General features: G+C 40.2%; 1 protein-coding gene across 4 annotated transcripts in view; it reads left to right on the top strand.

The window, feature by feature from the left end:
- The window catches only part of SLC13A1 (solute carrier family 13 member 1), a 143,882-nt gene that overhangs the window by 11,628 nt on the left and 115,438 nt on the right, over nt 1-16,816 (top strand). For all 4 annotated transcript variants that reach the window (XM_045495476.1, XM_045495478.1, XM_045495477.1 and 1 more), the window contains exon 2: nt 10,258-10,386. In XM_045495476.1, the coding sequence (XP_045351432.1) occupies nt 10,258-10,386 (129 nt within the window). The remainder of the gene's footprint in view (nt 1-10,257; nt 10,387-16,816) is intronic.

Below are 16,816 nucleotides of genomic sequence, written 5' to 3'. Positions count from 1 at the left end.
TTATTTAATAATTGGAATACTACTCGACAATGAAAAAGAATGAAATCTTGCCATTTGCAACAACGTGATGGATCTAGAGGGTATTATGCTAAGTGAAATAAGTCAGTCAGAGAAAGACAGATATCATATGATTTCAGTCATAGGTGGAATTTGAGAAACTCAATAGATGAACATAGGGGAAGGGAAGGATAAATAAGATAAAAACAGAGAGGGAAGTTGGGGTGCCTGGGTGACTCTTTTTTTTTTTTAATTTTTTTTCAGCGTTTATTTATTTTTTGGGGGACAGAGCGAGACAGAGCATGAACGGGGGAGGGGCAGAGAGAGAGGGAGACACAGAATCGGAAATAGGCTCCAGGCTCTGAGCCATCAGCCCAGAGCCCGACGCGGGGCTCAAACTCACGGACCGTGAGATCGTGACCTGGCTGAAGTCGGATGCTTAACCGACTGCGCCACCCAGGCGCCCCTGGATGACTCATTTGATTAAGCGTCTGACTCTTGGTTTCAGCTCAGATCATGATCTCACAGCTTCGTGGGTTCAAGCCCTGCATCGGATTCTGTGCTGGCAGTGTGGAGCCTGCTTGGAATTCCCTCTTTCCTTCTGTCTCTGCCCCTCACCCACTTGTGCTGCCTCTGTCTCTCAACATAAACAAATAAACTAAAAAAAAAAAACAAAAAAAAAACAGAGAGGGAGACAAACCATAAGAGACAGTTAAATACAGAGAACAGGAGCACCTGGGTGGCTCAGTCGGTTAAGCTCTGACTTCAGCTCAGGTCATGATCTACAGTTCATGAGTTCAAGCCCCGCATCGGGCTCTGTGCTGACAGCTCAGATCCTGGAGCCTCCTTCACATTCTGTCTCCCTCGCTCTCTCCGCCCCTGCCCTGCTCACGCTCTGTCTCTGTCTCCCTGTCTCTCTTTCTCTCTCAAAAATAAGTAAACATGAAAAAAATTAAATACAGAGAACAAGCTGAGGGCTGCTGGAGGGGAGGTGGGTGGGGGGATGGGCTAAATGGGTGATGGGCATTAAGGAGGGCACTTGCTGGGATGAGCGCTGGGTGTCATATGTAAGAGATGAATCACTGGGTTCTACTCCTGAAGCCAAGACTACACTGTATCTTTATTAACTTGAATTTAAATTAAAAAATAGAAAAAAAAATTAAAGATATATTGCTAGAAAGATTCTAATACTTTTTTTAATGTCAGAAAACAGGAATCTCCTGTTCTTTTGGTAATTAGTCTGCACTTAATAGCTTCATCTCTCTCTGGTATTTGAGAGAATCTTCATGCAACGGAAAAAGTGGCGATGGCCCTAAATGAGCCAGGGAGGCACAGCGGACACACACAGAGTGGGAGACCGTGGTTAAGTGACATTAAACCTCATACTGCGTAACAGAATTTACAACATCTGTCTTCTGCACAACTGCCTTTTGTCTGGCTGGATGCGGTTTGTTTGCTGAATTTGCCCATGTAATTTTTGGAAATCGTAGAGAGCAGATAAATTTTTGAACAGAATTTTTTTTCTTTTATTTTGAGGTATTTTTATTTGGAAAAGCTGTCTCAACTCCCCCACCCTCGTTTCATGTAGCATCTTGAGAATGAATCATGATTTTAAATATCCTTTTTGTAAGATCAGTCTTAGAATTTGGAATCTTTTTTTTTTTCTTACTCTATTTTCCTTCAGAATAAACACAGGAGAAGTGGACATGATTGTGTTGCTCTGACTCAGTTCAAGAACTCATACTAAAGTGCTTTCCTATTTCTAGAACAAAATTTTATTTAAATTATTACTTTTTTTAAATTAAATTATTTAAATTATAGTTGCAGAGTTCATTTGAATAAGATATCAGTGATTTCTACTAGACTTGAGAGGCATTGGAAGAGAGGGGAAAACAATTCGCCCACAATCTAACTGAGCGGACATCGGTCTCCTTTCACTGTGGCTTTATCATTATTTGCCTGTGGTGGCCATAGCAGTGGTTGTGATGTGTGGTGGTGGTAATGGTGGGGCAGCTCTATTTTAGGGATGGGGGGCTTGCCAAGAAGGTGGAAAAAGAGATGGAAGAGAAAAACTAAAGCGATCACCAGGAGATAAATATGGGAGAGCTAGACACGATGGGCCAGTCTACAGCTTTCTACTGACAAAATGAAGGAGTTTTTCCTCTACCTCAGAACTGGTTCTGTGAACCAGATATCCCGGATACCCCTTCAGTGGCAGCACAGACAACTTACGCGTTGTCTGTTTTTTTTCCTTCATTAGAAGAACCTAGTCACCAAAAATTCCTTACCCTAATATTAGTGTTTTTTAAATAGATACCCATAACAGAAAACAATGAAATGTTTTGGTCCCTCTTTTGTTACTTCTTAACAAGAATATTCACAGATATTTGATTTTTAAAAATAATTAGACATATTTTAATATTAGGTTCTTTAAAAAAAATGCTTAACATTATGTCTGGATTAACCTTCTGTTGTTAAATGCCTGAAGAGTGGTGATGGGAAAGAACACTTTCCTTCCCATGATTCCAAGCCTGACCAAGGAAGATCACATAATAGAAAACAGGAACTGGAGGGAGATATCAATAGGATGTGACTATAATTTATCAGCCAAAAGAGGGACACTTTTGAGAATGAAAAGGGTTGCTAATCAGAAAAATACCTGTATGTCAGGTGTAACCCAGCACTATCCCAAGAAAACTGAGATTGCCATCTTGCCCACCCAGAGAGAGAATTCTCTATTCCTCCTTTTCTAGACTTTAAGTCTTCCTCAAGATATGAAAAATGGGGCATTTGCCACAAATTCTGGGAAGGCAGCTCTTAGGGACAATGCAGATATGGTGCCTTAGCCAGCTGCAATTAAAATCTCCTGGGACTCAAATGCAAAAGTATAAAATGTGTTTGAGTGTTTGGGGGAAGCTCCATAGACAAGACATAAATTTGAACCTTACATTGAAGGATGGACAACTTTTCAAAATATGTTCTAAATCTAGGGATTAAATTTGAGCAGTTTATTTTTACCTGGGAGCAGTACCTGGAAACCTGTATCTGGTTTCCAAATTGGAGGCCAGAGTTAAAGAGAAAAGGGAAAAAGGAAGTAACCCACTGCCTCTCAAACTTTAACTTGTATACGAATCACCCAGGGAACCTGAAAATACTGATTCTGATTCAGTGTGTCTGGGGAAGGGCCTGATTTCTGCATTTCTCACAAGCTCTAGCCTCATGCTGATGCTGCTGGTCCATGGGCCACACAGAAATTCAAATACACAGTCCAAATGTTGGTTCTGAAATGGTAAAGATTTACTTGCAAGGCAGAGTATCTAGGTAGCATTTTTACTACCAGAGATTTTATTCAAATGCCAACAAAGGCCAAGCAGATAAGAGAATAAAGTGAAATGGTACAGAGGTGCTGTGCAGAACTGAAAAGCACAAGTCTGTCTCTGAAGGATAAGCTCTCCTCGAGTCTGGAGAATTGTTGACATGGAAGAATATTATCCTAATATTACCAAATTCATTAGTTTTTTTTTTCAAGGAAAGCCAAGAATTCAGATTTTATTTTTAGTATGAAATTGGGTTTGTAAATCATGATTCAAATTAAACACACGTGCGCGCATGCACACACACACACACACACACACACATATACACACACCATCGTGAGTCAAATAAATTATATTTTGTTAGTCAGGGTCATCAGCTTCCAACTGCTTCATCCAAATCGAAGTGGATGAACTTCATCCAGTCAAACTGGTTCAAATGGTCCAAGGGTCTAGAGTATGGTTACAGGCAGGTAGAAGCTTCCACTTAAGGGCATCTGGGGGCTTACTGGTATGACTACCTGGCTGAACATTATGTATTAAAGTTCAGAAAAAGGCTGCATAATGAGGAGCAGGGATAACAACCCAAGTGTCAGGAAGGTGCATAAATAAACTCCCTAGAAACAGAGAGCCGAGGGGCACTGGGTAGCTCATTTGGTTAAGCTAAGCATCTGACTTTGGCTCAGGTCATGATCTTGTGTTTGTGAGTTGGAGCCCCGCTTCGGGCTCTGTGCTAACAGCTCAGAGTCTGGAGCCTGCTTGGTTACTGTATCCTTCTCTTTCTCTGCCACTCCGCTACTTGTGTGCCCTCTCCTCTCTGTCTCTCTGTCTCTGTCTCTGTCTCTTTCTCTCTCTCTCTCTCAGAAATAATAAATGAATAAACTTAAAAAAATACGTTTAAAGAAATAGCTGATGTCAGAAAGTATTTGGGGTCTTATTATAATTAGAGTTCAAGTGGCCTCGAATGCAAGATGAGGATTTTGGATTATTTTCAATAAACAACTGAAAATCACTGACTTGATTTTAAGTCCGGGCTGGGCCAGTTAAAATATGAAAGTTATTAGGGAAGCTAATAATTTGATACTTGAAATTTTGCTTTTTATTGTGTTTTAAAAAGTCGGCCACTGAGCAGAGTATGAAGTTTAGCTGAAGTAGACCCATATGGAGATAAAACGGGGGTTATGTTAGCTAGCACCATCTTTTCCGTTTATTTTTGTTTTAGCAGTCCGTTATAGATTGGTACTACAAATCGATTTCAGGGTGGCTAGTCCCTTAATCTGGCTTTATACAAGGGAATGACAAAATCAAAGTGGAAGATGATCTGGTCAGGAAGAACAGTCTTGCCTGCAGTGGAGGAAGTGGGGTGGGGGTTGATGGGCAGATCTGCGAGAAAAAGGACAGGGGATGGATGGGTGATCTGGCTGTGGCTGAAGAGCAAGACAATAAAAGGGTTCGTTTTTCTTTGAAATCTGGGTTCTTGCAAATATGGTAGAAAACAAAGTCGTAAGGAGAAACTTTGGAGGAACTTCATGTGTTCTCAACAAGAGAAAACACAGGCCTGGTCGTTCTCACGCACTGGCATTTTAAATTAAACTAGTATTCACAAAGTCTCTTCAGAGCAAATCAGAAGTTTCAGTCAAGGCTCAGGTTTGTCTCGTTGTTTTGTTGTCAAGATTATAGAGGCAGACTTTCTATAAACCTGTCAACATCCAAACACCTTTATTCTTTCTCCTTTAAAAAGATAACACAATGAAGACATAACATAATCTAGTTTATTATGGATTTCTTAGACCCCTGGCTGAAAGTGCAGGGATGCCAGATGACTAAACACCAGGCTCAGAGGATTCAGCCTGACATGGGTGAATCAGAGGGCAGCAGAGCTAGGAATTTTGTTGCCCTGGGAAAATCATAAGTAAAACACCTCATTAAACTCAGACAGTTTTTGTAAACTTCTCAAATGCAACTCAGGATTTGCAGAGATGAAGCACTGTGGGAGCCAAACAAAGCCATATGATAGATGCTAACTTTTGTTGACCACTTAGTACTCTCCAGGTGATTTCATTTCAAAATTATTTATATAAGCCAAATATAATAATATACTTTAACCATTTTTTTATTGACATATACTTGATATCCAACATTAGATTCGTTTCAGGTATAGAACACAGTGATTCCACATTTGTATACACTGTGAAATGATCACCACGGTAAATCTAGTTACCATCTGTCACCATACAAATTTACATTTTTTTATTTTTTCTTTCTTATGATAGGAACTTTTAAGATTCACTTTCTTTGCATCTTGCAAATTGGAGATACAATGTCATTGACTGTAGTCACCATGCTCTATGCATTATGTCCTCATGACTGTTTATTTTATAACTGGAATTTTGTACCTTTTGATCCACTTCAACCCATTTTGTCCGCCTTCCCAACCCCTCCACTCTAGCAACCACCAATCTGTTCTCTGTATCTATAAGTTTGGCTTGGTTTGATTTTGTGTGATCATTTCTTTATTAGATGCCACATATAAGTGAGATCATGTGGTATTTGTCTTTCTTTGTGTGACTTATTTCACTTAGCACAATACCCTGGAGGCCCTTCTATGTTGCCACAAATGGCAAGATTCCATTCTTTTTTATGGCTCAGAGGTATTCATACATACACCATATTTTTATCCATTCATCCATCAGTGGGCACGTAGGTACTTTCCATACCTTGGCTATTGTAAATAATGCTGCAGTGAACATAAGAGTACATATCTGTTTTTGAATTAGTGTTTTCATACTCTTCAGGTAAATACCCAGTAATGGAATTACTGGATCATCATATGTTCTAGTTCTAGTTTTAGTTCTAGTTCTAGTTCTAGTTTTAATTTTTTGAAGGACCCCCACACTGTTTTCCAGTGGGGCTGGAAATTGCACCAATTTACATTGCTACTAACAGTGCACAAGTGTTCCTCTTTCCTCCACATCCTTGCCAGCACTTACTATTTCTTCTCCTTTTCCTAATAGCCATTCTGACAGGTGTGAGGTGATCTCAGTATGGTTTTGATTTGCATATCCCTGAAGATTAGTGATGCTGAGCACCTTTCATATGCCTGTTGGCCATCTGTGTGTCTTCTTTAGAAAAACGTCTATTCAGATCCTCTGCTTATTTTTAATTGTTTTTTGTTGTTGTTACTGAGTTTATGAATTCTTTATATATTTTGGATATTGGCTCCTTACCAGGTGTATAAATTACAAATATCTTCTCTCATTCATTAGGTTAACTTTTATTCTGTTGATAGTCTCCTTCTCTATGCAGAAGCTTTATAGTTTGTTGTAGTCACATTTGTTTATTTTTGCTTTTGTTGCTGTTGCCTTTTGAGTCAGATCAAAAAAAAAAAAAAAAAAAAAAGGTATCACCAAGACCATTGTCAGGGAGCTTACTGCCTATGTTTTCTTCTGGTAATTTTGTGATTTCTGTTCTTACATTCAAGTCTTTAATCCATTTTGAGTTAATTTTTGTGTGGTCTAGTTTCATTCTTTTGCGTGTGGCTGTCCAGTTTTCCAAATACTATTATTTGAAGACACTGTCCTTTCTCCATTGTATACTCTTGGTTTCTTTGTCATAAATTAATTGGTCATATATATGTGGGTTTATTTATGAACTCTCTATACTGTCCTATTGATCTATGAGTCTGTTTTTATGCCAATACCATACTCTTTTGATTATTATAGCTTTGTAATATCATTTGAAATCAGGGAGCATGATGCCTCTAGCTTTGTCCTTTTTTCTCAAGATTGCTTGGCTGTTCATATTTTTGTGTTCCATACAAATTTTAGGATTGTTTGTTCAAATTCTGTGAAAAATTTCATTGAAATTTTGACAGGAATTTCATTGAATCTCTTGAGTGCTTTGGGTAATATGGACATTTTAACAGCATTAATTCTTTAAACTCGTGAGCACAGAATATTTTTCCATTTATTTGTGTCTTCAATTTCTTCCGTCAGTGTCATAGTTTTTAACATACAGATCTTTCACCTCCTGGTTAAATTTATTCCCAGGTATTTTATTCTTTTTGATATAGTTGTAAATGGGATGGTTTTCTTAATTTATTTTCTTATAGTGCATTGTTACTATATAAAAACACAAAAAATTATAGTTGTTTTGTGTCCTGCAATTTTAATTAATTTATTAGCCTCAGTAGTGTTTTTGGTGGAGTCTTTAAGATTTTCTCTATATAATATTATGTCATGTGCAAATAGTGCCAGTTTTGCTTCTTCCTTCCAATTTGGATTCCTTTTATTTGCTTTTCTTGCCTAATTGTTGTGGCTGGAACTTCCAGTACTATGCTGAGTAGAAGTAGTGAGAGTGGACATCTGTGTCTTGTTCCTGATCTTAGAGGAAAGGCTTTCAGCTTTTTACCATTGAGTATATGATAGCTGTGGGCTTGTCATATATGGCTTTTATTATACTGAGTTTTATTCCATCTATACCCACCTTGTCGAGTTTTTATCATAAAAGGATGTTGAATTTTGTCAGGTGCTTTTTCTGTATCTATTGAGATGATCATATAAATTTTATCATTCATTATATCAATGTGGTATATCACCTTGATAGATTTGTGGATATTGAACCATCCTTGAATCCCTGGAATAATTCTCACTTGATTATGATGCATGATCCTTTTAATGTACCACTGAATTCAGTTAGCTAATATTTTGTTGAGGATTTGGCATCTATGTTCATTAGGGAGATTGACCTGTAATTTTTTTCTTATGTGTCCTTTTCTGGTTTTGGTATCAAGGTGATATTGGTCTCATAAAATGAGTTTGGTAGCATTCCCTCCTCTCCAGTTTTTGGACAAGTTTAAGAATGAGAAGTGTTAGATCTTTTAACGTTTGGTAGAATTCACTGGTGAAGCTCTTCAGTCCTGGACTTTTCTTTGTTGGGAGTTTTTGATTACTGACTCAATCTCCTTACTAGTAATTGGTCTTTTCACATTTTCTATTTCTTCATGATTCCGTATTAGAAGATTGTATAGTTCTAGGAATTTATCCATTTCTTCTAGTTTGTCCAGTTTATTGGTATATAATTTTTCATAGTAGTCTTTTATGATTATTTGTAATTCTTTGATGTCAGGTATAACTTATCTGATATTCTAACTTTATTTATTTGAGCCCTCTCTCTTTTTTTCTTTCGTAGGTCTAGCTAAAAGTTTTTCAGTTTTGTTTATCTTTTCAAAGAACCAGATCTTAGTTCCACCGATCTTTTATCTTGTCTTTTTAGTGTCTATTTTATTTATTTCCACTCTGATCTTTATTTTTTTCCTTCTACAAATGTTGGGCTTTATTGTTATTTTCCTGGTTCCTTTAGGTACAAAGTTAGACTATTTGTATTTTTTCCTGTTTCTTTAGGTGGTAGCATGCCAATGACTATCTCTCTGATTGTTGTAGACTCGTAGTGCCCAGAAATGCTATCGTCCCTGGCCAGCAGAGCCAGGCACTCGAGGGGCGTATTCTGTGGTGGGTACACTTTCCTGCTAGCTTTGGCAGGGCTGTGAGTGTAGGACACCCAGCCTCCCAGCTCTGGCAGGGCGGAGGGGGCCGTAGGGGTGGACACCACAAGGCAAGGGAAGAATGCAAAAATAGCACCAACCAGCACCTCTTACCCTGGACAGAATCCTAACAGGCTCTGCCCCTCTGGGAGACACTTTAAGATTAGCAAATGACTCTCCTTCGTGTATGGTCTCAGCACTTTTCAAACTGCTGATTTTGTGCTGAGTCCCAGGGTGGGTGAATTTGTACATGAACCCTTGAAGAGTAGAATCTCCATTCCCTACAGCCTCATGGTTCACCTGAACCTAAGCCTCACTGGTTTTCAAAGCCAGAGATTTGGGGGCCTCCTCTCACTGGTACAGATCCCAAGAGTTGAGGTGTCCAATCTGGGGCACAAACCCCTCACTCCTCAGGGAGTAACTTCATATTTGTGAGATATCTCCTAATTGTGGGTCACCATACCATACACAGGGTTTTTGGTGAGACCACATCTCTGCCTCTCTTACCTGTCCAGATGTGGCTTTTTTATCCTTTGTTGTGAAGGAAACTATTAAGGTAGTTCCTAGGTTTATTTTTTGAACAAATTATCTCATGTGTGGCTATAGATTTGTTGTGTCTGTGAGAGGAGGCAAGTTCAGTTCTGCCATCTTGAGCCCCAAATCTCAACCATTTTTTAACAACATCCTAAAACATAAACACACAATTTTATACCTAGCAAAGCAGCAGATTCTGTTAATAATCTCATTTCTGTTGAGTCTCTCTGTGTTTCCCCAGGAGCTCAGCTGTCTTTCTAAAAAGCAAAGCAGGAGGCTCTTAAACTCCAGGTCCATGTTACTTAGGAGCTCATTTAGTCCCATCCATCTCATGTAGCTTGGCACTACCCTTCTTTATCTGAAGCAAAATACAGCAAAAAGTTTTTTCTAGGTTGATTTACGCCCTTTAGTAGGAGAGGAAGGCAGGTGTACATGTGCCACCAACAGGCACCAGGGAACGCATTTAAAAGTCATATATGTCTTGCCCCAGGGGAAAGGCAGTAACTTGGCTATTTACACACTCCAGAAGAACCGGGAGGGCATTTTATAGGCAAATAAAAGTGAACACAAGCATTCATACACACCGATATGAGCACAGAAAATTGACTATATGCTGTTATCTGTTTCGAAGGAAAGTGAATGAAAATTAAAAACTGAGGACTTTTTTGTCTTCAGTTTTTCATTTTATTAAATTTTGGCTCTTAGAATCCCTGAGAAATAATTATTTGCTGCCCAACTTAAAGATTCAGAGACCTCCAGAGTTTCCTCTTTCTCGGTGACACAGCTCCATTCAGCAAATGTGGATGTGATTTGATTAATGATTTCCCAGCCTCATTATTTCACCTTGCATTTTTCTTTTGTTCTTTCCAGGAAGCAGAATGTGCCTACACACTCTTTGTCATTGCCACATTTTGGCTTACAGAAGCTTTGCCTCTGTCAGTAACAGCTTTGCTGCCTGGTTTGATGTTTCCATTGTTTGGGATCATGCCTTCTAAGAATGTAAGTCCTCTTGCAAATGTATGTGATAATTAGATTCCTTATTTTGTGCTTATACTCCCATTGAGAAAAGTTGTATTGAAAGGGAGCAATAATCCTATTGATAAAGCTTCCACATAAGTCCTGCAAGTTTCCAGTTGTTTCTCCCTAGAATTCTGCATGTATGTCTGCATTCAGGTGGACAGAAACAAAACACAGGCTGTAGCCTCTTGAGTCATGTGTGTCAGTAGGAGAAATGCGTGTCCAGCCTTCCTGGGCTGACATCTATGGCTGGTGTCTCCCTCCCAACAAAAGGTCCAACCTTTTCACATCCTGCATAAGCTTTTTCTTTTCAACAGAATTTGGTCTCACACAGTGTTAGAAAAGCAATTTTTGTTTTTAATGAAGAAAAAGCTACCCTGTTTTCTTTTCCAGAAACCTGCCATTTCAAAAGATAAAGCCAAATTAACTTTCATGTGTATTTCCATTTTGTTCTTGCTGAGAGGAGTTTATTCATGCTGAGAGGTGTTTCTTACCTTTATACAATCTGAGGGTACCCGTCTGAAGAAAATGGATTCAGTTTCCCATTAAAAGCATGAAATGCATTGAAATCAGAAAATCTGTCTTCATGCAGTCTCCAGCCACCCAGCACACAACTGCCCAAACCACAGCTGAAAGAATCTCAGGAAAGATGTCAAGTTCAAGATGCCAGCCCCTGCAATTTGTCACCTTTGGACTTCTATCTTCTGCCAGGGTTCAATATTGCTAACTTGAGGTTCATCTGTCTTATAACATGGGTAGAGATTTTTCTTTTTAAATAACCCATGTTATATAGAGATGGGGTTTTTTGTTGTTATTTTGTTTTGTTTTTTGTCCTATGGGAGAAGCAATTCCTTTCCTTCTCTTCGTGTCATTCTTCCTCATTTCGTAGTTCAAGATCTTCTTTTCTTCTTTTTGCGTTGCAGATCCATTTTACTCCTCTTTTCTTACTGCATTTTCCCTTCCCTCAGAATCTTGACTCTTTTCTTTCTAAGCACCATTGCTTGGGAAGAGAGTGTAGCTTCTCGTCCCCTTCTGCTGCCCACAGAATCTGGGATCTATAATTTAAGAAGTTTCTCAAATGCTCCAACATGCTACATGGCTCCCAGTAAAGGAAAATTTAAACGAAGGGGCAGGCAAGTTCTTAAACGCAGTGTGTTATTAACCCCTGTCCTGCTGGCCTAGGTGGTTGTACCTCTAAAGGTAACTAGTTCAACAGTGACGTATTTGTCTCTTATGGTTTAATAAGAATGAAACTGACTAAATTGACTTTTTAAAAGAAGCTGAGATCAAAACAAGATTAACTGCAACTGGGGCATTTCTGTAGCAAAGAGGCTAAAGGAAGACAGGAGAAGAAGGATGCCTAGGAAAGCCTGGCTTTGTGGGAACTGCCAAAGAAATATCTTTGCCTCTTTACAGAATGTGGAGGCCTGACTAGAGGCAGCAAAATTCTAGGTACTGTCAGCTGTTGCGTTAGTCAGGCTGCCAATACCTGTCCAAGAGTCCTTTGTCTCCAGAAGTGTCAACCTCAGACTAATTTAACAGTCATAGAACCTTAGCCTTGGAAGCTCGTACTTCTGGATCATTTCATCCTGGGCAGGGATTTCCCCTCTCAATAGCTCTTACAGATGTGATCACTCAGGAAGTGTTTGGGTCTTCCTGTGTGTGAGTTTAGAATACCCTTCAAAGAAAATACAGACAGGAGAGGGGAGGGAAGATGGCGGCGTAGGAGGACGCTGGGCTCACCGCGCGTCCTGCTGATCACTTAGATTCCACCTACACCTGCCTAAATAACCCAGAAAACCGCCAGAGGATTAGCAGAACAGAGTCGCCGGAGCCAAGCGCAGACGAGAGGCCCACGGAAGAGGGTAGGAAGGGCGGCGAGGCGGTGCATGCTCCACGGACTGGCGGGAGGGAGCCGGGGCGGAGGGGCGGCTCGCCGGCCAAGCAGAGCCCCGGAGGCTGGCTTGCAAAAGCGGAGGGGCCTGACGGACTGTGTTCCGACAACAAGCGCGACTTAGCGTCTGGGAGGTCATAAGTTAACAGCTCTGCTCGGAAAGCGGGAAGGCTGGAGGACAAAGGGAGGGAGAGCTGCTGAGCCCCCCGGACAACAGAGCTCAGCTTGGTGGGGAACAAAGGCGCTCGCCAGCGCCATCTCCCCCGCCCATCCCCCAGCCAAAATCCCAAAGGGAACCAATTCCTGCCAGGGAACTTGCTCGCTCCGCGCAAACACCCAACTCTGTGCTTCTGCGGAGCCAAACCTCCGGCAGTGGATCTGACTCCCTCCCGCTGCCACAGGGCCCCTCCTGAAGTGGATCACCTAAGGAGAAGCGAGCTAAGCCTGCCCCTCCTGCCCCTGTGCACCTTGCCTACCCACCCCAGCTAATACGCCAGATCCCCAGCATCACAAGCCTGGCAGTGTGCAAGTAGCCCAGACGGGCCACGCCACCCCACAGTGAATCCCGCCCCTAGGAGAGAGGAAGAGAAGGCACACACCAGTTTGACGGTGGCCCCAGCGGTGGGCTGGGGGCAGACATCAGGTCGGACTGCGGCCCCGCCCACCAACTCCAGTTATACACCACAGCACAGGGGAAGTGCCCTGCAGGTCCTCACCACTCCAGGGACTATCCAAAATGACCAAGCGGAAGAATTCCCCTCAGAAGAATCTCCAGGAAATAACAACAGCTAATGAGCTGATCAAAAAGGATTTAAATAATATAACAGAAAGTGAATTTAGAATAATAGTCATAAAATTAATCGCCGGGCTTGAAAACAGTATACAGGACAGCAGAGAATCCCTTGCTACAGAGATCAAGGGACTAAGGAACAGTCATGAGGAGCTGAAAACCGCTTTAAATGAAATGCAAAACAAAATGGAAACCACCACAGCCCGGATTGAAGAGGCAGAGGAGAGAATAGGTGAACTAGAAGATAAAGTTATGGAAAAAGAGGAAGCTGAGAGAAAGAGAGATAAAAAAATCCAGGAGTATGAGGGGAAAATTAGAGAACTAAGTGATACACTAAAAAGAAATAATATACGCATAATTGGTATCCCAGAGGAGGAAGAGAGAGGGAAAGGTGCTGAAGGGGTACTTGAAGAAATAATAGCTGAGAACTTCCCTGAACTGGGGAAGGAAAAAGGCATTGAAATCCAAGAGGCACAGAGAACTCCCTTCAGACGGAACCTGAATCGATCTTCTGCACGACATATCATAGTGAAACTGGCAAAATACAAGGATAAAGAGAAAATTCTGAAAGCAGCAAGGGGTAAACGTGCCCTCACATATAAAGGGAGACCTATAAGACTCGTGACTGATCTCTCTTTTGAAACTTGGCAGGCCAGAAAGAATTGGCACGAGATTTTCAGTGTGCTAGACAGAAAACATATGCAGCCGAGAATCCTTTATCCAGCAAGTCTGTCATTCAGAATAGAAGGAGAGATAAAGGTCTTCCCAAACAAACAAAAACTGAAGGAATTTGTCACCACTAAACCAGCCCTACAAGAGATCCTAAGGGGGACCCTGTGAGACAAAGTACCAGAGAGATCACTACAAGCATAAAACATACAGACATCACAATGACTCTAAACCCGTATCTTTCTATAATAACACTGAATGTAAATGGATTAAATGCGCCAATCAAAAGACATAGGGTATCAGAATGGATAAAAAAACAAGACCCATCTATTTGCTGTCTACAAGAGACTCATTTTAGACCTGAGGACACCTTTAGATTGAGAGTGAGGGGATGGAGAACTATTTATCATGCTACTGGAAGCCAAAAGAAAGCTGGAGTAGCCATACTTATATCAGACAAACTAGACTTTAAATTAAAGGCTGTAACAAGAGATGAAGAAGGACATTATATAATAGTTACAGGGTCTATCCATCAGGAAGAGCTAACAATTATAAATGTCTATGCGCCGAATACCGGAGCCCCCAAATATATAAAACAACTACTCATAAACATAAGCAACCTTATTGATAAGAATGTGGTAATTGCAGGGGACTTTAACACCCCACTTACAGAAATGGATAGATCATCTAGACACACGATCAATAAAGAAACAAGGGCCCTGAATGAGACATTGGATCAGATGGACTTGACAGATATATTTAGAACTCTGCATCCCAAAGCAACAGAATATACTTTCTTCTCGAGTGCACATGGAACATTCTCCAAGATAGATCATATACTGGGTCACAAAACAGCCCTCCATAAGTTTACCAGAATTGAAATTATACCATGCATACTTTCAGACCACAATGCTATGAAGCTTGAAATCAACCGCAGAAAAAAGTCTGGAAAACCTCCAAAAGCATGGAGGTTAAAGAACACCCTACTAACGAATGAGTGGGTCAACCAGGCAATTAGAGAAGAAATTAAAAAATATATGGAAACAAACGAAAATGAAAATACAACAATCCAAACGCTTTGGGACGCAGCGAAGGCAGTCTTGAGAGGAAAATACATTGCAATCCAGGCCTATCTCCAGAAACAAGAAAAATCCCAAATACAAAATCTAACAGCACACCTAAAGGAAATAGAAGCAGAACAGCAAAGGCAGCCTAAACCCAGCAGAAGAAGAGAAATAATAAAGATCAGAGCAGAAATAAACAATATAGAGTCTAAAAAAACTGTAGAGCAGATCAATGAAACCAAGAGTTGGTTTTTTGAAAAAATAAACAAAATTGACAAACCTCTAGCCAGGCTTCTCAAAAAGAAAAGGGAGATGACCCAAATAGATAAAATCATGAATGAAAATGGAATTATTACAACCAATCCCTCAGAGATACAAACATTTATCAGGGAATACTATGAAAAATTATATGCCAACAAATTGGACAACCTGGAAGAAATGGACAAATTCCTGAACACCCACACTCTTCCTAAACTCAATCAGGAGGAAATAGAAAGCTTGAACAGACCCATAACCAGCGAAGAAATTGAATCGGTTATCAAAAATCTCCCAACAAATAAGAGTCCAGGCCCAGATGGCTTCCCAGGGGAGTTCTACCAGACGTTTAAAGCAGAGATAATACCTATCCTTCTCAAGCTATTCCAAGAAATAGAAAGGGAAGGAAAACTTCCAGACTCATTCTATGAAGCCAGTATTACTTTGATTCCTAAACCAGACAGAGACCCAGTAAAAAAAGAGAACTACCGGCCAATATCCCTGATGAATATGGATGCAAAAATTCTCAATAAGATACTAGCAAATCGAATTCAACGGCATATAAAAAGAATTATTCACCATGATCAAGTGGGATTCATTCCTGGGATGCAGGGCTGGTTCAACATTCGCAAATCAATCAACGTGATACATCACATTAACAAAAAAAAAGAGAAGAACCATATGATCCTGTCAATCGATGCAGAAAAGGCCTTTGACAAAATCCAGCACCCTTTCTTAATAAAAACCCTTGAGAAAGTCGGGATAGAAGGAACATACTTAAAGATCATAAAAGCCATTTATGAAAAGCCCACAGCTAACATCATCCTCAACGGAGAAAAACTGAGAGCTTTTTCCCTGAGATCAGGAACACGACAGGGATGCCCACTCTCACCGCTGTTGTTTAACATAGTGCTGGAAGTTCTAGCATCAGCAATCAGACAACAAAAGGAAATCAAAGGCATCAAAATTGGCAAAGATGAAGTCAAGCTTTCGCTTTTTGCAGATGACATGATATTATACATGGAAAATCCGATAGACTCCACCAAAAGTCTGCTAGAATTGATACATGAATTCAGCAAAGTCGCAGGATACAAAATCAATGTACACAAATCAGTTGCATTCTTATACACTAACAATGAAGCAACAGAAAGACAAATAAAGAAACTGATCCCCTTCACAATTGCACCAAGAAGCATAAAATACCTAGGAATAAATCTAACCAAAGATGTAAAGGATCTGTATGCTGAAAACTATAGAAAGCTTACGAAGGAAATTGAAGAAGATTTAAAGAAATGGAAAGACATTCCCTGCTCATGGATTGGAAAAATAAATATTGTCAAAATGTCAATACTACCCAAAGCTATCTACACATTCAATGCAATCCCAATCAAAATTGCACCAGCATTCTTCTCGAAACTAGAACAAGCAATCCTAAAATTCATATGGAACCACAAAAGGCCCCGAATAGCCAAAGGAATTTTGAAGAAGAAGACCAAAGCAGGAGGCATCACAATCCCAGACTTTAGCCTCTACTACAAAGCTGTCATTATCAAGACAGCATGGTATTGGCACAAAAACAGACACATAGACCAATGGAATAGAATAGAAACCCCAGAACTAGACCCACAAACATATGGTCAACTCATCTTTGACAAAGCAGGAAAGAACATCCAATGGAAAAAAGACAGCCTCTTTAACAAATGGTGCTGGGAGAACTGGACAGCAACATGCAGAAGGTTG

This window comes from Leopardus geoffroyi, chromosome A2 (genome assembly GCF_018350155.1).
Source record: "Leopardus geoffroyi isolate Oge1 chromosome A2, O.geoffroyi_Oge1_pat1.0, whole genome shotgun sequence".
Taxonomy (NCBI): domain Eukaryota; kingdom Metazoa; phylum Chordata; class Mammalia; order Carnivora; family Felidae; genus Leopardus; species Leopardus geoffroyi.
This window is presented reverse-complemented; position numbering and strand designations above follow the sequence as displayed.